General features: G+C 44.2%; 1 protein-coding gene across 3 annotated transcripts in view; it reads right to left on the bottom strand.

The window, feature by feature from the left end:
* Positions 1-22,637, bottom strand: part of LOC140212022 (leucine-rich repeat-containing protein 20-like) — a 33,634-nt gene extending 10,997 nt beyond the window's left edge. For all 3 annotated transcript variants that reach the window (XR_011889624.1, XM_072282390.1, XM_072282391.1), the window contains exons 1-3: positions 22,008-22,637; positions 17,360-17,509; positions 4,495-4,662 (exon numbers count right to left, since the gene is read on the bottom strand). Coding sequence is in view for 2 of the 3 variants with exons in the window: in XM_072282390.1 (XP_072138491.1) it covers positions 4,495-4,662; positions 17,360-17,509; positions 22,008-22,221 (532 nt within the window). In the remaining variant the exon portion in view is untranslated. The remainder of the gene's footprint in view (positions 1-4,494; positions 4,663-17,359; positions 17,510-22,007) is intronic.
* Between the last annotated feature and the right edge of the window lie 1,250 nt (positions 22,638-23,887).

Here is a 23,887-nt window from a genome sequence, read left to right as displayed (position 1 = left end):
GCAACAAAGTCATCAATGAAGGGAAGCGGTCCCAACATTGACCCCTGTGGAACACCACTAGTCACTGGCAGTGAACCAGAGAAGCCCCCCTCCTTCAGTCCCACTCTGTCTCCTGCCAGTCAGTCAATCTTCCATCCATGCTAGTATCTTTCCTGTAGTAACATGGGTTCTCATCTTGTTAAGCAGCCTCATGTGTGACATCTTGTCAAAGGCCTTCTGAAAATCTAAGTAAACAATATCCACTGACTCTCCTTTGTCTATCCTCAATGAATTCCAACAGATTTGTCAGGCAAGATTTCCCTTTCTGGAAACCATACTGACTTTGGCCAATTTTATCATGTGCCTACAAGTACCCCAAACTTCATCCTTAATAGTGGACTCCAGCACCTTCCAAACCATTGAAGTCAGGCTAAGTAGTGTATTCCTGCCTTTTGCCACCTTCCCTTCTGAAAGAGTGGAGTGATATTTGCAATTTTCCAGTCCTACAGAACCATTCCAGAATTTAGTGATTCATGAAAGCTCACTATTTATGCCTCCACAATCTCTTCAGCCACCTCTTTCTTAATCCTGAAGTGTTATCCACTGGTCCAGGTGACCTATCTACCTTCAGATTTTTCAGCTTCCCTAGCACCTTCTCCTTAGTAATAGCAACTACACTCACTTCTGGCCCCTGACACTCTCAAATTTCTGGTATACTTTTGTTGTCTTCCACAACAAAGACGCAAAATACTTAAGTTCATCTATCATTTGTCTCCTCCATTACTATCTCTCCAGTGTCATTTCCCTGCGGTCCAATATTACTCATGCCTCATTTTTACTCTTTATATATCTGAAAAAAACTTCTTATATCCTCTTTTATATTATTGGCTAGTTTACCTTCATATTTCATCTTTTCTTTCCTTCCCACTATATTTTACTCTATTATATGCCCTCTTTTGCTTTTATGCTATCTTTGGCTTTCCTTGTCAGCCCCAGTTGCCTCATCCTTTCTTTAGAATACTTCTTTGTTGAGATGTATCCATCCTGCACCTTCTGAATTGCTCCCAGAAACTCCTGCCATTGTTGTTCTGCCATCATCCCTGCTAGTGTTCCTTCCAATAAACTTTGGCCTGCTCCTCTCTCATGCTTCTGTAATTCCCTTTACTCCACTGTAATACTGAGATCTTTTATCTTCTCTGTCTCAAACTGCAGGGCAAATTCTATCATAATTATGATCACTGTCTCTGAAGGCTTCCTTTAAACTCCCTAATCAAAATCCGGTTCATTACACAGCACCCAATCCAGAATTGCCTTTCTCCCAGTGAACTCAACAGAAGCCATCTCTTAGGCATTCTACAAATTCCCCGTTTTGGGATCCAACACCAGCTTGATTTTCCCAATATACATGCATATTGAAACCCCCATCACTATCATTACATGCCTTTTCTATCCTCCATTGTAATTTGTACCCCAAATCCTGGGGACTATTCGGAGGCCTGGCTGTATTTAACACCCTTTAGGGACTTTTTAACCTTTGCAGTTTCTTAACTTTATCTACAAGGATTCTGCATCTTTTAATACTACAGAACTGCAAAAGTCTTACATACATATATATAGTTAGGGTACCTAATACTTTTGAACAGAACTATAGTAATTGTATCACACTTTACCACTGCCGCAAAAAAAATTATGACATATGTGAGTCATGATAAACCTGATTTTGATATGGGTCTCTATTGTGGACTGAGAGTGGGAAAGGGGCAGGGAGAGGGGATTCATGGTTGGGAAAAGGGGAAGGCAGAAGGGAGGGAGCCGGGAGCAGCAGAAGAACATTATGCGATGATCAATAAACCAATTGTTTGGAATCAAATGACCTTGCCTAGTGTTTCAAGGCTGGGTGTGTCTGCACCCATGCCACCCCCCCCCCCCAACCCCGGCACTCTTCTGCCATCTGCCCCACACCCCTCATCATCTCCAACATCCTTTCCTCCTGCCACATTTACAAACTCGCACTCCGCTCCACATTGACAAATACAGTACTGTGCAAAGGTCTGAGGCACCCTAGCTATATATATGTGCCTAAGACTTTGCACGGTACTGTATGCTACCTCTTTCTAAGGATTCAATTTCATTTTTACCAAGAAAGGCACCCATCTCCTCCACCTACCTGTCTATCCTTTCAATACAATGTGTATCCTTGGATGTTAAGCTCTGAACTATGATCTTCTTTCAGCCACTACGCAGTGATGCCCACAATATCATATCTTCCCATCTCTAAATGCGCTAAAAGATCATCTACCTTATTCTGTATACTGTGCGCATTCAAATGTAACACCTTCAGCCCTGAATTCATCATCCTTTTTGATCTTGCCCCCGTGTTGTACTTCAACTCATCCCACTGACTGCAATTTTGCTCTATCATCTGCTTGTCCTTCCTCACAATCTCACCACACACTGCATCTACTTGTTTATCAACTGCCCCATGCTCAGCCACATCACTCCGGTTCCCACCCCTTGCCAAATTAGTTTAAACCAGCGGTCCCCAACCACCAGGCCGCAAAGCATGTCCTATCGGGCCATGAGGAAAAAATATGAGGCAGCTGCACCTTTCCTCATTCCCTGTCATGCACTGTTGAACTTGAACATAGGTTTGCCAACTGTCCCGTATTCGCCAGGACATCCTGTATATTGGGCTAAATTGGTTTGTCCTGTATTTCCCCCGCTAAGGTAGAGCGTTCCTATGAAACCTTTCGTGTCCAAAGGGTGTAAAGCGAAGAAGCAATTACCACTAATTTATATGTGAAAAATTTTTGAGCGCTCCCAGACTCAAAAAATAACCTAACAAATCATACCAAATAACACATAAAACCAAAAATAAATAACACTAACGTAGAGTAAAAGCAGGAATGATACCATAAATACACAGCCTATATAAAGTAGAAATAATGTATGTACAGTATAGTCGGGAAGATGAAGGCAAAACCGATTTGTGAGGAAAAAAAAAAATCGGCACGTACGCGCATGCGCACATTACGCATGTGCACACAGGTACCTGCGCAAGGCTTCATGGTCATGGTAGTCTTTCCTGGGGTAAAGTATCCCAGGATTTGACTGCTACTTTTGTCCCTTATTTGGGAGTGAGAAAGTAGGCAACCCTAACTGTAAAAGACATGTTGAGGTGAGTTTAACCCTACTTGAACACACCCCCTCCCCTCGGTCAGCCGGTCCGCAAGAATATTGTCAATATTAAACCGGTCAGCGGTGCAAAAAAGGTTGGGGACCCCTGGTTTAAACCCTCCCAACAGCTTGAGCAAACCTGCCCAAAAGGATATTGGTCCCCCTCACTTACAGCAGGAGTTCCTACTCTTCAGCTTTCGACCTAACTCCCCATATTCTCTCTTCAGGACCTCCTCCTTTTTCCAACTTATATCATTGGTACCAATATGTACCATGACATCCAACTGCTCACCCTCCCACTTCATAGTGCTGTAGACCTGATCCGAGACATCCCTGACCCTGGGACCTGGGAGGCAAAATATTATCAGGATTTAATTTTCATGTCTACCGAATTTCCTGTCTGTCCCTCTAGGTATGGAATCTCCAATCACTACAGCACTCCTCTTTTTCCCCCTTCCCTTCTGAGCCACAAAACTAGTCTCAATGCCAGAGATCCAATTGCCTTGGCTACCCCCATAGGTTGTTGCCCCCAACAATATTCAAAGCAGTATACTTATGACTGAGGGGGATGGCTACAGGGTTACTCTGCACGGACTGTCTATTCTCTTTCCCTCTCCTGACAGTCACCCAGAGACCTGCCTCCTATAACTCAAGGGTGACGACCTGCCTGTTGCTCTATCTATTACATTCTCCCATATCAGCTAAAGGTCATCGAGCTGCAGCTCCAGTTCCTTACACTCCCTAAGGAGCTGCAGCTCAATACACTTCATGCAGCTGTCGTTATCAGGGAGATTTGAAGTCTCCGAGAGTTCCCACATCTCACACAAAGACCATACCGCTAACTCTGGACCCATTCTTATTGCACAACCTATATACAAATCAACAAAGCATTGGGGGGGGGGGGGAGGGGGGAACTTACTAAAAACTTACTTAGAACCTCTGCATGTGCTTGCCCAACCCTGTTCTTGCCAAATCCTACCACTCTAACAATGGTCCACTCCAACAATAGCCATTCTCCTTACACCTCCCTTCTTTTAATTGGCTCAAATAAAACTCACCCCCAATGAGACTTGTTCTTTTCAAATGGCTCCCACCTTGCCATGATGTCTCTCTCTCACTCGCTTCTTCAAACTCACTACATGAAAGTATATGTCATCGTCTTATCATTGCTGACTCCAAGTTCCGAAACTATCAACCCTACAGTAGTGTGGGTGTACTTTCACTGAGAAGAGTTAATGAATTCAGGAAGGCAGCTCACTGCCACCTTCCTGGGGGCAAAAAAAAAAGCTGGCCTTGCTATTGCCAGCCACATCTGAAACAAATGACTACAACACTCACCAGTGATCTCGTTTGCCTCTAGGTTAATATTTTCCAGCGCTGTCAACTCTGTTAGCTGGTGTGGAAAGCTGGAGAATTTGTTTCTTGCAAGATTTATATTTTTCAAGTGTGTCAGAGTCTTGACTTCATCAGGCAGCTGTTTCAGGAAATTGCCTTCAAGATTTAATTCTGAGGACAAAGATTTGGTAAAAATAAACCAGCTTAATAAGATTAAGAGAAACAGGGAAGAAAAAACATCCAAAATCCAGCGACTGCAGATGTTGAATATTTGAAATTCAATAGAAAATGTTTGGAACATCCGCAAACTCAGCAGCATCCATTCAAGAGGCAGTGCTTCAAGATGGTGACCTCCATCACCATCTGGTGCAAACTAGAGAAACTCTGCAGATGCTGGAAATCTAAGACAATTCAGCAGGATTAGTGAAGGGTCTCAGCCCAAAATATTGACTACACTTTTCCATAGATGCTCCCTAGCCTGCTGCGTTCTTCCAGTATTTTGTGTGTGTTATACTGTCTGGTACATGTCCTTTTCTCATCACCATAGGGAAGAGGCACAGGGTCCTGAAGATCCATACTTAATGTTTTAAGAACAGCTTCATCCCCTCTGCCATTCAGATTTCTGAATGATTCGAGCTCCCATAAACACTACCTTGTTGTTTGTCTTTTACACTATTTTTGTAATTTATAGTAATTTTATGTCTTGCGCTGTACTACTGCCACAAACCAACATGACGCATGTCTGTGGTAATAAACCTGAATCAGATTTTAATGTTTCAGTGATCTTAGATATCAACTCTTTCTCTCCCCGCAGACTACATCTGCAACATGCTACCACCCACACTGGATCAATTCACCTACCGACACAACCGATCAACAGATGACACAATAACCACAGCTCTACACACCATTCTTACACAACTGGAGAAGACAGATGCCTATGTAAGAATGCTATTCTTGGACTACAGTTCATCATTCAACATCATAATTCCCTCCAGGCTCAACAAGAAGCTCAGAGACCTCAGCCTTCACCCTGTCTTGCGTAGCTGCATCCTGGACTTCCTGTCAGATTGCCAGCAGATGGTAAGAGTGGGCTTCCTCATCTACACCCCTCTGACCCTCAACACAGGTGCCCCTCAGGGCTGGGTACCAAGCCCCCTCCTTTACTCTCTGTATACCCATGACTGTGTCGCCAACCACAGCTCCAATCTGCTAATTAAATTTGCTGACGACACTACACTGATTGGCCTTATCTCAAATAATAATGAGGCAGCCTACAGAGAAGTCATCACGCTGACACAGTGGTGTCAAGAAAACAACTTCTCCCTCAATGTCATAAAAACAAGGTGCTGGTTCTGGACTACAGCTGGAATGGAGACAGGCTAGCCCCTATTGACATTAATGGAGCTGGGGTTGAGAGGGTAAACAGCTTCAAGTTCCTTGGCATAAACATCACTGAGGGCCTCACGTGGTCGGTACGTACCTGCTGCATGGTGAAAAAGGTACAACAGCACCTCCTTCACCTCAGACAGTTGAAGAAGTTTGGTATGGCCCCCCAAATCGTAAGAACATTCTATAGGGGCACAATTGAGAGCATCCTGACTGGCTGAATCACTGTCTAGTATGGGAATTATACTTCCCTCAATCGCAGGACTCTGCAGAGAGTGGTGCAGACAGCCCAGCGCATCTGTACAGATGAACTTCCCACTATTCAGGACATTTACAATGACAGGTGTGTAAAAAGGGCCTGAAGGATCATTGGGGACCCGAGTCACCCCAACCACAAACTGTTCCAGCTGCTACCATCCAGGAAATGGTACCGCAGCATAAAAGCCAGGACCACAGGCTCCGGGGCAGCTTCTTTCACCAGGCCATCAGACTGCCTAACTCGTGCTGACACAACCGTATTTCTATGTTATATTGCTGTACTATGTTATACTATTTATTATAAATTGCACATTGCACATTCAGACAGACATGTAATGTAAAGATTTTTACTGCTCATGTGTATGAAGAATGTAAGTAATAGTCAGTCCAATACCACAGGAATTGTGGATAATTTCTAGTCTTCTCCATTTTACGAAGAAGAAACAAACCTTTCTCTCCGTCATGAACCTTGGGACAGTAGGATCCAACTTGGTTTGGTGATAGGAAGCAAAGGTCATTGTGGATGAGTGTTTATCTGACTGGAAGCCTGTAACAAGTGGTGTAATGCAGGAGCTGGGACCTTTTTGTTTGTAATTCATATAAATGAATGAGATCAGAGGCTCCAATGAATAAGTTTTAGGCAACACAAAAAATTCTCACATTTTGAGTAAATGGTAGGGACATTAGGAGCGCTGTTGTACAGAGAGACCCTGGGGTGCAAGTCCATAGTTCCCTAAAAGTGGTTACGGAGGTGGATAAGGTCGAGAAGAAGGCATTTGGTATGCTTGCCTTTACATGCCAAGACATTGAGTACAAGAGTTGGGATGTCACATCGCAGGTGAACAAAACCTTGATGAGACTGCATATGGGGTATTGGGTACAATTCTAGTCACCACACACCAGCAAGGATGCAGTAGCAATAGAGAGGGAACAGAAGAGATTCACCAGGATATTTCCCAGAATGGAGCGATGTAGTTCTCAGGAGAGATTGAATAGGCTGGGTTTGTTTTCACTGGAACATAGCAGGCTGAAGCATGACTTTATAGTGGCTACTGAGGTTCATAAAATTATAAATAGTTTAGACAGTCGAATAAACTCTTCTTGGACTTCCATCCGGGTACAGGTATCAATTTTAAATGACGTATCGATGACAAACTCCGACATCTTCACCAAAAATGATGCCTAGGCATGTCTAGTCTGACAGCATATTGTCCATCCCTCCTGATTGACTTGTTTACAATTGAATCCCACCTTGTTTACAATTGAATTCCAGTTTCTACTTACAGCGAGACCTTCATCTTTGTTAAAATTCTTATTCTCTAGTCTTATTTCAATGGCTTCCATCACCAGGCAGTCCTAAAAGCCATTGGCATGGCATAGTAGTTTTGTGTCGTCAAAGTCAATCCTATGGCCATTACGAATGCAGTGTTCAGCTACCACTGATTTCTCTGAACAACCCAGACACAAGTTTCCACCATGTGCCCCATCTGTCTGATATACACTGCTCCACATTCACAGGGCATCCTATAAATGCCAGCCATCCTGCATCCCAAATCATCTTTGACTCACATAGAACATAGAATAGTACAGCACAGTACTGGCCCTTCATCCCACAATGTTGTGCCGACCCTCAAACCCTGCCTCCCATATAAGCCCCCACCTTAGATTCCTCCATATACCTGTCTAGTAGTCTCTTAAACTTCACTAGTGTATCTGCCTCCACCACTGACTCAGGCAGTGCATTCCACGCACCAACCACTCTCTGAGTAAAAAACCTTCCTCTAATATCCCCCTTGAACTTCCCACCCCTTACCTTAAAGCCATGTCCTCTTGTATTGAGCAGTGGTGCCCTGGGGAAGAGGTGCTGGCTATCCACTCTATCTATTCCTCTTATTATCTTGTACACCTCTATCATGTCTCCTCTCATCCTCCTTCTCTCCAAAGAGTAAAGCCCTAGCTCCCTTAATCTCTGATCATAATGCATACTTTCTAAACCAGGCAGCATCCTGGTAAATCTCCTCTGTACCCTTTCCAATGCTTCCACATCCTTCCTATAGTGAGGTGACCAGAACTGGACACAATACTCCAAGTGTGGCCTAACCAGAGTTTTATAAAGCCGCATCATTACATCGCGACTCTTAAACTCTATCCCTTGACTTATGAAAGCTAACACCCCATAAGCTTTCTTAACTACCCTATCCACCTGTGAGGCAACTTTCAGGGATCTGCGGACATGTATTCCCAGATCCCTCTGTTCCTCCACACTACCAAGTATCCTGCCATTTACTTTGTACTCTGCCTTGGAGTTTGTCCTTCCAAAGTGTATCACCTCACACTTCTCCGGGTTGAACTCCATCTGCCACTTCTCAGTCCACTTCTGCATCCTATCAATGTCTCTCTGCAATCTTTGACAATCCTCTACGCTATCTACAACACCACCAACCTTTGTGTCGTCTGCAAACTTGCCAACCCACCCTTCTACCCCCACATCCAGGTCGTTAATAAAAATCACGAAAAGTAGAGGTCCCAGAAAAGATCCTTGTGGGACACCACTAGTCACAATCCTCCAAACTGAATATACTCCCTCCACCACCACCCTCTGCCTTCTGCAGGCAAGCCAATTCTGAATCCACCTGGCCAAACTTCCCTGGATCCCATGCCTTCTAACTTTCTGAATAAGCCTACTGTGTGGAACCTTGTCAAATGCCTTACTAAAATCCATATAGATCACATCCACTGCACTACCCTCATCTATATGCCTGGTCACCTCCTCAAAGAACTCTATCAGGCTTGTTAGACACGATCTGCCCTTCACAAAGCCACGCTGACTGTCCCTGATCAGACCATGATTCTCTAAATGCCTATAGATCCTATCTCTAAGAATCTTTTCCAACAGCTTTCCCACCACAGACGTAAGGCTCACTGGTCTATAATTACCCGGACTATCCCTATTGCCTTTTTTGAACAAGGGAACAACATTCACCTCCCTCCAATCCTCCGGTACCATTCCCGTGGACAACGAGGACATAAAGATCCTAGCCAGAGGCTCAGCAATCTCTTCTCTCACCTCGTGGAGCAGCCTGGGGAATATTCCGTCAGGCCCCGGGGACTTATCTGTCCTAATGTATTTTAACAACTCCAACACCTTCTCTCCCTTAATATCAGCATGCTCCAGAACATCAACCTCACTCATATTGTCCTCACCATCATCAAGTTCCCTCTCATTGGTGAATACCGAAGAGAAGTATTCATTGAGGACCTCGCTCACTTCCACAGCTTCCAGGCACATCTTCCCACCTTTATCTCTAATCGGTCCTACCTTCACTCCTGTCATCCTTTTTTTCTTCACATAATTGAAGAATGCCTTGGGGTTTTCCTTTACCCTACTCGCCAAGGCCTTCTCATGCCCCCTTCTTGCTCTTCTCAGCCCCTTCTTAAGCTCCTTTCTTGCTTCCCTATATTCCTCAATAGACCCATCTGATCCTTGCTTCCTAAACCTCATGTATGCTGCCTTCTTCCTCCTGACTAGATTTTCCACCTCACTTGTCACCCATGGTTCCTTCACTCTACCATTCTTTATCTTCCTCACCAGGACAAATTTATCCCTTACATCCCGCAAGAGATCTCTAAACATTGACCACATGTCCATAGTACATTTCCCTGCAAAAACATCATCCCAATTCACACCCGCAAGTTCTAGCCTTATAGCCTCATAATCTGCCTTTCCCCAATTAATAATTTTCCTGTCCTCTTTGATTCTATCCTTTTCCATGATAATTATAAAGGCCAGGGAGCAGTGGTCACTGTCCCTCAGATGCTCACCCACTGAGAGATCTGTGACCTGACCTGGTTCATTACCCAGTACTAGATCTAGTATGGCATTCCCTCTGGTCGGCCTGTCCACATACTGTGACAGGAATCCATCCTGGACACACTTAACAAATTCTGTCCCATTTAAACCCTTGGAACTAATCAGGTGCCAATCAATATTAGGGAAGTTAAAGTCACCCATGATAACAACCCTGTTATTTTTGCACCTTTCCAAAATCTGCCTCCCAATCTGCTCCTCTGTATCTCTGCTGCTACCAGGGGGCCTATAGAATATCCCCAGTAGAGTAACTGCTCCCTTCCTGTTCCTGACTTCCACCCATATTGACTCAAAAGAGGATCCTGCTACATTACCCACCCTTTCTGTAGCTGTAATAGTATCCCTGACCAGTAAGGCCACCCCTCCTCCCCTTTTTCCGCCCTCTCTATCCCTTTTAAAGCACTGAAATCCAGGAATATTGAGAATCCATTCCTGCCCTGGTGCCAGCCCAGTCTCTGTAATGGCCACTGACTACATCATAATTCCATGTATGTATCCAAGCTCTCAGTTCATCACCTTTGTTCCTGATGCTTCTTGCATTGAGGTACACGCATTTCAGCCCTTCTACCTTACTGTCTTTACACCGTTTATTCTGCTTCTCTTTCCTCAAAGCCTCTCTGTATGTTAGATCTGGCTTTACTCCATGCACTTCTTTCACTGCTCTATCGCTCTGGGTCCCATCCCCCTCGCAAATTAGTTTAAACCCTCTCGAACCATGCTAGCAAACCTACCTGCAAGGATACTGCTCCCCCTCGAGTTCAGGTGCAACCCATCCAATCTGTACAGGTCCCACCTTCCCCAGAAGAGATCCCAATGATCTAAAAATCTAAAACCCTGTTCCCTGCACCAACTCCTCAGCCACGCATTCAACTGCCATCTACTCCAATTCTTACCATCTCTGTCATGTAGCACTGGCAGCAATCCTGAGAACGTCACCCTTGAGGTCCTGTTCTTCAGCCTTCTGCCTAATTCCTGAAACTCACATTTCAGGACCTCATCCCTCTTCCCGCCTATGTTGTTGGTCCCAACATGTATCACGACTTCTGGTTGCTTTCCCTCTCGTAGCAGGATGTCGTGCACCCGGTCAGAGACATCCCAGACCCTGGCACCCAGGAAGCAACAAAACATGCGGGTGTCCTTCTCATGTCCACAAAATCTCCTGTCTACTCCCCTGACTATAGAGTCTCCAATGTCGACAGCTCTCCTCTTCTCTGTCCCACCCTTCCACACCACAGGGTCAGACTCAGTGCCGGAGGCCCTGCCACCGTGGCTCACACATGGTCGGTCATCCCCGCCAACAGTATCCAGGACGGTAAACTTAATATTCAGGGGAATGGCTACAAGGGTTCTCTGCACTACCTGTCTGCTCACCTTCGCTTTCCCCCCTCTGACTGTCACCCAACGACCTGCTTCCAACAGCCTAGGTGTGACTACCTCCCTGTAGCTCTCATCTATGATTGCCTCATTCTCCCTTATGAGTCGAAGGTCATCCAGCTGCTGCTCCAGATTCCTTACATGGTCTTCCAGATCGCCCAGTCGTATGCGCTTCTGGCAGATGTGACTCTGCGGGAGAGGGGCGTTCCCCCAAGACTGCCACATCTCACATGAGAGGCACATCACCGTCTCAGGAGACATTGTAAAAACTAACTGCGAGCTAGCTTGTCCTCCGCCTCTTCTCGTCGAAGCCTCTCAAGTCAAAGCCTCAAAGCTCCACTCCTTCACTGGCCGACTCACGCTCTGGCTGCTTTCCACTTGCCGCTTCACTTGAGCTATCCCTCTATTTACCTGTTCGAGCTTTTCAAAATGTTTGGTCATCTGGTCTCCACTGCCCAATCAGCTGCTTTCTGCTGAGTCTGAGCTACTTAAATCTTGATTGTCTAATTAACGGCTTTCTGCTGATCTATTCAAATCTTGATTGACTTGATTGCACAGACCAACTGCCAAAACTGCCAGAATCTCTCGAGTCAAAGCCTCAAAGCTCCACTCCTTCACTGGCCGCTTTCCAGAGCTGGGATAGACTGTCATTCTTTATCCCAGGCAGTGGAGCTTACAGCTAAGGGCAGAGGCTTTATAGGAGATCTGAAGCAGAGGTGGTGGTTATCTGGAATGAGCTGCCAGAGGAAGTGGTAGAGGGAGAAATGATCACCAACATTTGAAGGCATTTGGACAGGAAAAGTTTAGAGGGATGAAGGCAAATGGGTTTATCATTGATGGGCACAGAAAAGGGCCCAATCCTGTGCTGTATAATTCAATAATTTCAAGATATACAGTAGGCCAACAATTTACCTGACTTATCCCCATGTGTATAAAATTGACTTTTAGATTTCTAAAGTTGTTGCTCAAAGGGAAAAGTCAGAAGCAGATCATACTGTGTTTGAAGTTCCACCCTTTCCTTATATAGATCTTCACTAGGTGTTACTGAATAAACTTGATCTATTTCTTTAATCCTGTTAGTAATCACTAAAAGTTCCGCTTTAGTTTTCCTTCTTGAAGCTACTGAATATGAAATTATCTATCCCTAAGAAAAGATTTCATCACATCCCAAATAACCAAATTTGACATACCCTCAGTTATGTTTAATTCAAAAAAATAGAGAAATTTACTCTTTAATAAAACTTACAAATGCTGAATCATGCAGCAGTGTAGCATTAAATCTCCACTGAGATGCACTCTGTATATTATCAGGGAACTTCAGTATTAGTTTCGTGGGCGCATGATCCAACAATGCAACAGCGTCATACACACAGTCAGCACCAAAAGGCACCAGTCGTGTATCCAACAAAAAATAATCAATTCTTGAATATTTATGATGTACATGTGAAAAAGAAGAAAAATCCTTATCTTTAGGATGGAGAAGTCTCCAAATAGCGACCAGGCCGTATTCTAGTAAAAAAAGAATTAATACAGGTCGCAGCCTTATTAGGAAGCCACAGATTGGTTGATGATCTATCAATCAAAGGATTGAGACAACAGTTAAAGTCACCGCCCATGATCAACTTATATTCATTTAAATTCGGCAACGCAGAAAATAACTTCTTAAAAAATTCAGGGCTATCGGTATTAGGTGCATACACACACATACCAAAGCCATCTTTTGACCACATAACGAACCAGTAACAATTAAGTATCTTCCAATTGAATCAAATTCCTTTCAGCACTGCTAAAAATAACTTTACTTATCTTGGTATTAAAATTACCAAAAATTTTAAGGACCTGTATAAATATAACTTTCTTCCATTAATTGAATACACGCAACAAATACTTTCTAAATGGACTCCTATGACATTATCATTAATTGGTCGAACTAATGCTATTAAAATGATAGTGCTACTGAAGTTCTTATATGTATTTCAAGCAATCCCTTCCTTTGTTCCTAAATGGTTTTTTGATAGAATAGACTCTAAAATTTTATCTTCTATTTGGAATAATAAAAATCCTAGATTGAGTAAACCTCTATTGCAGAAATGAAAAAAGGATGGTGGTATGGCTTTGGCAAATTTTAGAATGTATTACTGGGCAATTAATATTCGATATATTTCATTTTGGATTCATTATTCAGACATACATGACTGTCCTTTACGGGTGGATTTGGAGAAAAACTCGATGAAGGGGTATTCTTTGGCCTCTTTACTGGGAGCTTCTCTTCCTTTTTTGCTTTCTAAGATTGGTAGTCGAAACCTCAATTCCATTATTAAACATACATTAAGAATTTAGTTTCAGTTTTGTAGATTTTTTGAGTTTAATAACTTTGTTCTTTCTCATAAAATCCATCTTAATTACTTTTTTTAAACCATCAATTTCCCATCAGACCTTTTTAATTTGGAAAACCAAAGGAATAATAACTTTTTTAGTTTGTTTATGGGGGATTGTTTAATGTCTTTCACTCAGTTAGTGGACAAATATCATTTACTAATGCACACTTGTTTAGACATTTACAAATTAGGAATTTTTTATGTAGTTTACTTCCAAATTTTCCCTCTGCTTATCCACCTAATATGATAGAAACTCTTTTTCACGTTAAACCATTTCAAAAAGGACTGATAGCTATAATTTATAAATGGGTATTGAATTTGCAAAAGGTATCTAACAATAAAATTAAAGGTGCATGGGAATTGGAATTTCAGATAACCAATGGGATAAAATTTTTAATTTAGTAAATACCTCATCTATCTGTGCCCATCATCCCTTGATACAATTTAAGGTAGTACATCAGGCACATATGTCAAAGGATAATTTAGCCCATATTTTTCCCAATATTAATCCTATTTGTGAATGTAATATTGAGGTGGCCACTTCAACTCGTATGTTTTGGTCTTGTATCAAGATAGATAACTTTTGGAAAGATGTCTTTAAAACTTTACCAAAAGTTTTGAATTTGGACCTACAACCGAATTTATTTACTGCAATTTTTGGGATCATTCCACCGGAAGCAGGATATGTTCCTGTTTCCGCTCAACGGATGATAGCTTTTACAACTTTATTGGCTAGGAGAGCCATTTTGCTTAAATGGAAGGACTCTAATCCACCTACTATTTTTTATTGGCTTTCCTCCATTATGTCCTAAGTTTAGAGAAAATAAGAAGTCGGACATTTGATACATCCTTTAAATTTGAAGAAACCTGGCAACCTTTTATTCAATATTTCCATATGGTTTGATTTATTGTTCTTCCAGTTACTTTCTCGAAACTTTGGATTTGATCAGAAAGTTTCTTTTTTTTTCTTGCTTTTACTCTCAATATGGGCTGCCCAGTCCCCTTTTTTCCCTTTTTCTTTTTTTTAATTATTTTTTGTTTTTGTTTATAGAGAATAGCGGTATATATATATATGTTTCTTTATCTTTTTTTTTCTTTTTATGAAATGGTAAGAGGAGAATTGATCATCTTAGTTTTTATTATATACTATTAGATAAACACTAGGTATGATCTTGATAATGTTTATCTTACCTTTTATATGTATTGTTATAGGTATTTGAGATAATCCTCCTGTTTGTATATATTTTTTTTAAATTAATAAAAAGATTGATAAAGAAAGATATACAGTAGGATTCATGCTTTGTTATGGTTCATGCAGTGTTTGGTTAGTGGCTTTAACATGCAATCTCCTATAAAATAATTTACTACAAGTGAATTTGAGCACTAAGGTACATAAATTTTACGACAGTTATATTGGGCCTCAGTGAGACCATGAGTGGAGTACTGTGTACAGTTCTGGTCTCTCCTAAAGAAGGAGATTCTTCCTATGAAGGGACCGAGCAAAAATTCACTGGACTATTTGCCGTGATGGGAAGCACATCATATCAGTAGGCTAAACCTTTATTCTTTCAAGATCAGAAGAATGAAAATGACCGCATTGAAAGACCCTAAACAAGCATACCAGCAGGATGCTGTCCAAGTTGCATGTCATCTTGTTCAATGTCTCCCATCCACTATATAGTGTACTGGTTGGGCACAGGAGTACATTCAGCCGGAGACTCATTCCACCGAGATGCAGCACTGAGGGTCGTAGGAAGTCATTCCTGCTTGTGGCCATCAAACTTTACAACTCCTCCCTTGGAGGGTCAGACACCCTGAGCCAATAGGCTGGTCCTGGACTTATTTCCATCTGGCATAATTTACATATTATTATTTAATTATTTATGGTTTTATATTGCTATATTTATACTCTATTCTTGGTTGGTGCAACTGTAAAGAATCCCAATTTCCCTTGGGATCAATAAAGTATGACTATGACTACACAGGACAATCTTTTGAGTAGTTTGAAAGAGAGTGATATGTTTCTTAGTAACTATGAGGGTGGTACAAATTCCTGCAGTAGGGCATCCTACCCCTTATTCACATGTTTCCAGAAGACAGCATTGTGTTCCATTATTAGTTTCCTGGAGGTGAGAGCAGAATAAAGGACATAGGAGTAAGATCACCTCAGGAACAAAACCCATAATGCAATTCAATTTTAACACAATATTTTGAATCCATCACAATTAAATGAGAGGTCCTCCAGTGATCCTGTGCTACTAAGGTATCAATGGGGAAAAAAATTAACCAAACTGGTGATGTGGCAAGTACCTATGTGAGCAGATGCAGACACTGTGGGATTAGTTTGGTTAATTATTTAATTACTAGTTTAAGGAACACACAAAATGCTGAAGGAACTAGGTGGGTTAGGCAGCGTCTACGGAGGCGAGTGGACTGGTCAGCATCTCAAGCTATGACCCTTCATCAGGACATCCTGGTGGTGGTGGTGGGGGGAGGTGTTCTTGGACCAAGGCACTAAATATTTATTTGTCCCTTTCCACAAATGCTGCCTGACTGGGTGATTCCTCCAGCATTTTGTGTGTTGCTCAAGATTTCTGGCATCTGCAGAATCTCATGATATTTACTAGTTTAATTAGTTTGGCACAACATTGTGGGCTGAAGTGCCTGTTCCTGTGCTGCACTCTTCTATGTTCCGGAGTGAAGCAACAGTTCATCCAATTCCTGGAATGGTTCATTTGTCCTTTTTGGGGAGATTAAACAGAATGGGCCTGTGCTGTCATGAGTATTAAAGAATGGGAGATGATCTCATTGAAACATAGAATGCTTTTACAAGGCTTGACAGCTGAGATGCAGGGAAGATCGCTCCCTTGTATGAGATGTCTATAGATCATATGTCATAACCTCAAAATATAAGGTCAACTTTACAAAATGGAGATGAAAATAAAGTTCTTAATGCAAAAGGTAGTAAATCTTCAGAACTCTCTATTTAATTTTGATTTGATTCCAAACAATTGATTTATTGACCATTTGGAATCAGGCCAAATTGATAGATTTTTAAGTATTTTGGGAATCAAAATATTTTGACTGAGGGCAGGGCAGCGGAACTGAGCTAAAAGATCAGCCATGACCTTATCAAATGTGAAAGAATGTATGAGGGGTTGAATGGTCTACTCCTGATTCTGCAACCAATGTTCCAGCTCGAAAGAGATTGAAGAATTGTAGGTATAACCAGGCAATTGCCAAATTCAGAACAGAATTTTGGATCTTCCCCTCCCCCTCTCACTTTCTAATCTCTTACTATTTCTTTTTTCAGTTAGTCCTGACGAAGGGTCTCGGCCCGAAACGTCGACTGTACCTCTTCCTATAGATGCTGCCTGGCCTGCAGCGGTCACCAGCAATTTTTATGTGTGTTGCTTTAAATTCCAGCATCTGCAGATTTCCTCGTGTTAGGGGTAATGAATTGTACTTTTCAACAATACATTCCTTGTATAATTTTTTTGTGACATGATGCTGTAACTGTTGTCAGGGAAGGAACAGGAAATTTACTCAGTGAAACTCTAGTTATCATTTATAAGACACAGGTAACCTGGAGAAGCCTTACCCCGCATCTGGTTAAAGTTAGTCATGAAGTCACCGGTGATGGACTTCAGTTCATTGTTTTCCAGAGAAATGAAGTGAATGTTCTCCAGCACATCCTTCATAACTTTGAAGAGCGCAACTGGAAAAGAGGTTAGCTTGCAGTTCGACAGGTCTGGGAAAACAAAGATAACAAACGTACGCTGTCAGAAGGAAAATAAAGAATCAGAAAAATTCACAGTGTAGGGGACGCCATTGCCCCGTAACTTCACACTGACTGGATGCCAATTAATCCAAAGTGCCCTCCATCCTTGTTCTGATTGGATGCTACTTACCATGTTGTTTTGGTTGGGCTCATCCCTTAGTTCCATTCTTATTGCTACCCATGCAATCTTTTAGTTTTACTCTTTTTCAAAGACAAATCTATTTGTTTAAGAAGTTATTTCTATTTCTGCCTCCCCTGCAGTTTCTGGTTAGTGCCTAAATTCTCCTCATCTAGTTATTCTTCTGACACAGATCCTATAATCACAGTCACAGAGGTATCCAATATGGAAACAGTCCTGTTGCTGCAGCACATCCATGAAGAACAAAGGTGTCCATCAGAGCTAGTCTTACTTGCCTGCATTTGCTCCATGTCCCTCAAAACCCTTCCTTAGCCATGAACCCGTTAATGATTATCTCCCTAGTCACTCATTCACTAATCAGTGAAAGGATTATTCCCCACTTACCCTTAAGTAATATTCCTTTAACAAATTGTCATCTAATTCCCCTTCTACTAATTTATGGAATAGGCATCATCTTGGCTTTGATATTCTTCCTAATTTAACTTTAACATTGCATCAGAACCGTAAACAAGAAATACAGTACTGTGCAAAAGTCTTAGGCACATATATATAGCTAAGGTGCCTAAGACTTTCGTATAGTACTGTATTTCTTGCTGTCCACTCTCTTCAATGCCCTATTAGTAGCTTATGAAGTTACGCTGAAAATCTGTGTCATCTCCATCAGATTTCCTACAGAAAGAATTCCATAAAAATGTGTGAACATTACATTAAGTACCTCAAATACGGACATTATTTATTTTACTGTGTATTACCAACGATTTACCCAACTGTGCAACAAGCTTATAGCCATCTGACAAAAATGGTTCCTTACATACAGGCTTGCAGGGGCTGGACACTTTTTTGAAGGAAGAAGACAGGAAGCCACAGAGGGAATTTTAAATGAAGGATTTCCACCCTAATCCTACAGAGGACCCAGAAATGGACAGGAAGCAGACCTGTAACCTGCTGCAAGATAGAGTGCAAGCAGCAGTTTGGGATGAGCAAGGGTTGAATTGCTTGTCACTTTAACTCCCAGCAAAATCCAAGGCAAAGCTGGCAATCCTTTATGAAGGGTTTATTTTCTGTCCCCAACTAATTGTAGTTGTGGGGCAGACTGCAGACAATGATTCTGCTCTTATAAACATATAAAGGTTAGGCACAGTAAAAATTCTTAAGTAATCACATAGAGCCAGGCAGTGACCAGGGTCACCGTTTGCAAAAGGCCACTACACACACACTGGCATTTTTATCAACTCCATGTTTTAATATACTGTATACTCATGGAGACAGATATACAGCACAGATGCAGGTCCTCTAGCCAAACTCACCCATGCAGACCTGAGCTGAAACCCTTTGCAATGGGCTCATATCCTTCTAAACGTTTTTGATCCATGAACCCGTCGAAATTTCTTTTAACCATTGTAATTGTACCCACCTCTACCATCTTTTCCACATACCCACCATCCTCTCTTTTAAATATTTACCCCCACCTCAAAGCTATGCTCTGTAATCTTAGACTTTCCTACCCTGGGAAAAAAGACTGCCAGTATCTGCCCTATCTACACCCTTCAATTTTATCACCAGCTTATAGTTCTCCGTCTCGTCCTTGCAGCCTTTCTTAAATAAAGACACATTAGCCACTCCCCTTTCTTCTGTTACCTTGCCCATGGCTAATGAAGATACAAAAATATCTGCCAGGGCCCAGCAATTTCATTCTTTGCATCCCTCAACATCTGAGGATATACCTCACCTTATGAGGTATATCAAGACCACCACCAGCTCCTCTTTTTTAAAGTCAATACACTTCAGAACATCAGTGAACCCACTATCTATTACATTCTTCTCCATGTAAATTGAGAGAGTACAGAGGAGATTTACTAAAATGTTGCCTAGGTTTCATCTCCTCAGTTACAGAGAAAGGTTGAAGGAGTTAGGTCTTTATTCTTTGTAGCGTAGAAGGTTGAGGGGGGGGACGATAGAGGTATTTCAAATTATGAGGAGGATAGATAGAGTTGACATGGATAGGCTTTTTCCATTGAGAGTGGGGGAGATTCAAACAAGAGGACATGAGTTGAGAGTTAAAGAGCAAAAGTTTAGGGGTAACATGAGGGGGAACTTCTTTACTCAGAGAGTGGTAGCTGTGTGGAACGAGCTTCCAGCAGAAGTGGTTGAGGCAGGTTCGATGTTGTCATTTAAAGTTAAATTGGATAGATATATGGACAGGAAAGGAATGGAGGGTTATGGACTGAGTGCAGGTTGGTGGGACTAGGTGAGAGTAAGAGTTCGGCACGGACTAAAAGGGCCGAGAAGGCCTGTTTCCGTGCTGTAATTGTCATATGGTTAAAGACAGACAGGAAGTATTCATTTAAGATCTCACCAATTTCATCTGGCTCCACACAACCATCATTACACTACTCCTTAAGACATCCTCTCTTCTCCAGTTACCCTTTTGCTTTTAATATACTAATAGAATACTAAACGCACTCTTCTATATTCCTTTACTCAACGGTCATACTTCGTCACCGTTGCCTGAACCTGACAATATGCCTCAATATCCCTTATCAACCAGGGTTCCTTAATCCAGCCAACATGCCTTTCACTCTAACATGGCTTTTTAAAGCCTCCCACTTGCCTGTGTTCCCTTACCTGCTAAAAAGCCTTTCCCAATCAATATCAGCAAGTTCCTGCTATTATCAAAATTAGCCTTGCCCTAGTTAAGGATTTTAACCTGTGGATTAGTCCTATCTTTTTCCACCTCCATTTTTGACTAATTAGTGGCAGAATTCTTGCTCGGCATGGTCCCAAGAATGACCTCTTGCTGCCATTCTCCATTTAACCAGAGCTGATCATTCACAGGCTTTCAGCTGAAGGAAAACTTCACAGCCGGATGCACAACTAGATCTTGGTTGCCTCTAAGTGCAAATCGCTGCATCTCCAGAAGTATTACCGGAGAATGATTGGGATTGTTGCTGCAACAACCACCTCGCGTTCGGCATCAATAAAACTAAAGAACTAATCACAGATTTCAGAAAGTGAAATGAGGACAAACATGTGCCAGTATACACTGGAGGATAAGCAATAGAGAGGGACAGCAGATTTAAATTCCTGGATGTTAACCTATCACGTGTTCTCTCCTGGGTGTTAGCATATCACATGACTTATCCTGAGCTCAGCACACTAATGCAATTTCAAAAAAGGCCTGCCAGCATCTTTACTTTTTTAAAAGATTAACAACACTCTAATAACCTTATAAATGCATGCTGAACACTCTAATAAACTACAGCTGTACTGTTGAAAGGATCCCGATTGGTTGCATTATGGTCTGGTGCAGCAATCTGAAGATGCAAGAATGTAAGAAGCGACACAGTAGTGAACTCAGCCCAATACTCATGGGCCATCTCTCCCCACTATCTGCAGTATTTCCATGAGGTTGTGCCTCAGGAAGGCAACTTCTGTCGTCAAAGGTCCCCAACCACCCAGGCCATGCCATCTTCTCACAGCTACCATCAGGCAGAAGGGTCAGAAGCCACAACACCAGGTTCAAGAATAGCCACTTCCCTTCAACCACGCTGTTTTTAAACGAACCTACACAACCCTAGCGTAGCAACACTATGACCACTTTGCAGTACAATGGGGATTTTTTGTTCTAGTTGTGTTTGCTCTGGTTTAATTTTGCATAATTTATGTTTAATTTTTATTCTTGTGTCTCTAACGCTATGTACCTGCGATGCTGTTACAATTAAGTTTTTCACTGGACCTGTGCATGCACATACTTGAGCATATGACAATAAACTTGACTTTTGATTTTTGAGCAAAATTCCTCTTTTCTGTCAAGAGATATCAGGACCCACTATGGGTTTCTCTCTTAGAACAGGGGCCAGAATTGGAAAATCAAATGTTTACAGCTTAATATGTCACGCTGTGATCTCTGTGCACATTACCCACCTCAGACCAGTAATTCTTGTTCCATGTCCTTTCCAATTGTTAAAGATCCTAACCACTCTGGCTCTCCATCTGGGCCTACAGTGTACAAAGTTAAAATACAAGTCTGGAGTTGCCTAGCAACCAGCTTCTGCATCACTACACCTCCGGTATTTTTATGTACTCTTCCTGCTTTGCCTTTATGGGTTCTGAGTCGTGTTATCTGCCACACTGGTTTAGCTATAAGTAGAAACATGCTTTCAGTCTGAGCCGCTGCCAAAGCAATTGAAACACAGATAGTCTTACACTGCTCCTTTCAGAGGAATGTCCCTGCATCCCACGGTGTTAACTTCAATCTGAGGTAGCTGCATGGAAATCCGATTCCCCAAACCACCAGGGCTCAGCTTCATCCCAGGGTACAGTACTTACCCAAAGAGTTCCTGCCCTCTGCCACCGTCTCGTTCACGATCCGAGCAACTCTCGCAGCGTCCTTCGCCATTCCGACTGCAACACAGTGACGACCAGATAAACTACAACTCCGAGCAGCTCCAGTAGTGAGAAAATCCAGTGACTTGTTGAACATTGAAATGCTGCCAATCCTTGGGAACTTATCATCACTGTGTATCCAGGGTAGACTGGGCATCAGGGTATGGAGGGGTCAGGGTACAGAGGGGACAGAGATATGGAGGGCAGGGGTAAGGTGGTAGAGGGCATCAGGAGTATGGAGCGGTCCGGGATACGGAGGGGTTGGGCGTACAGTGGAGACGGAGGTTTCAGAGAGAGTGGAGTGGGGGATGCATGGAGAAGGTACCAAGTGCATCGGGGTACAAAGGGGTTGGTGAGTTACGGAGGGACCTGTGTACATTGCGTTTCAGGAGTTGCACGGAGTGTCCGTGATACAACACCTCCCCACCCCAGTCCCCCACCAATGAAAGCGGGGAGCTGTGATTCTGGGTACCGGCCCAGGGGCGAGCTGAGTGCCAGCACTGAGCCATCTACCCCGACTCCAACTCCATCGGATGAGCTCACGCCGATTCCGGGCCGCGCTTCTTCGGCCGACGAGACTCACCCGAGTTCCGGGATTCCGCACCGGCGCCTCCAACAACAGCGAACCAGCCAATGTGCACCAGATCGGACAGAGGCCGGGACACAGGCACCGCCCAGCCTCGGGGAGGAGTCAGAGGGGGTGGGTGCAGAGTGAGGTGGGTGTGGGGAACGGCTGGCGCGGGTTAGGTACTGTCAGTGAGTACGTGGTTGGGGAGGGGGGAGGAGGGAGGGGGAGGGGGGAGGAGGGAGGGGGAGGGGGGAGGAGGGAGGGGGAGGGGGGAGGAGGGAGGGGGAGGAGGGAGGGGGAGGGGGAGGAGGGAGGGGGAGGAGGGAGGGGGAGGGGGGAGGGGGAGGGGGGAGGGGGGAGGAGGGAGGGGGAGGGGGGAGGAGGGAGGAGGGAGGGGGAGGGGGGAGGAGGGAGGGGGGAGGGGGAGGGGGAGGGGGGGGAGGAGGGAGGGGGGGAGGGGGGAGGGGGAGGGGGAGGGGAGGGGGAGGAGGGGGGAGGGGGAGGAGGGGGAGGGGGGAGGAGGGGGAGGGGGAGGGGGAGGGGGGAGGAGGGGGGAGGAGGGGGAGGGGGAGGGGGGAGGAGGGGGAGGGGGGAGGAGGGGGAGGGGAGGAGGGGAGGGGGGAGGAAGGGGGGAGTGGGGGGAGGAAGGGGGGGAGGGGGTAGGTGGAGGAGGGATGGGGTAGGGGGATGAGGGAGGGAGTGGGGGGATAGGGGGAGTGAGGGGGATAGGGGGAGGGAGGGGGAGGGGGTGGGGGAATAAGGGGGGGAGGGGTGGGGGAATAAGGGGGGAGGGGGTGGGGGAATAAGGGGGGAGGGGGATGGGGAGGGAGGGGAGAAGGGGGGAGGGAGGGGAGAGGGAGGGAGGGGGGAGGGAGGGGGGAGGAGGGGGAGGGAGGGGGTAGGGGGAGGAGGGGGAGGGAGGGGTGGGGGGATAGGGGGGAGGGGGATGGGGGAGGGAGGGGAGGGGGAGAGGGAGGGATGGGGAGGGGGAGAGAGAGGGATGGGGAGGGGGAGAGGGAGGGATGGGGGAGGGATGGGGAGGGGGAGAGAGAGGGAGGGGGAGAGGGAGGGATGGGGGAGGGGGAGAGGGAGGGATGGGGGAGGGATGGGGAGGGGGAGAGAGAGGGAGGGGGAGAGGGAGGGATGGGGGATGGGGGAGGGAGGGGGAGAGGGAGGGATGGGGAGGGAGGGGGTAGGGAGAGGGAGGGATGGGGAGGGAGGGGGTAGGGGGAGGAGGGGGGAGGGAGGGGCGTGG

Source organism: Mobula birostris, chromosome 18 (genome assembly GCF_030028105.1).
Source record: "Mobula birostris isolate sMobBir1 chromosome 18, sMobBir1.hap1, whole genome shotgun sequence".
NCBI classification, from domain to species: domain Eukaryota; kingdom Metazoa; phylum Chordata; class Chondrichthyes; order Myliobatiformes; family Myliobatidae; genus Mobula; species Mobula birostris.
Note: the sequence above shows the minus strand (reverse complement) of the source record. Positions and strands in the feature narration are given on the sequence as shown.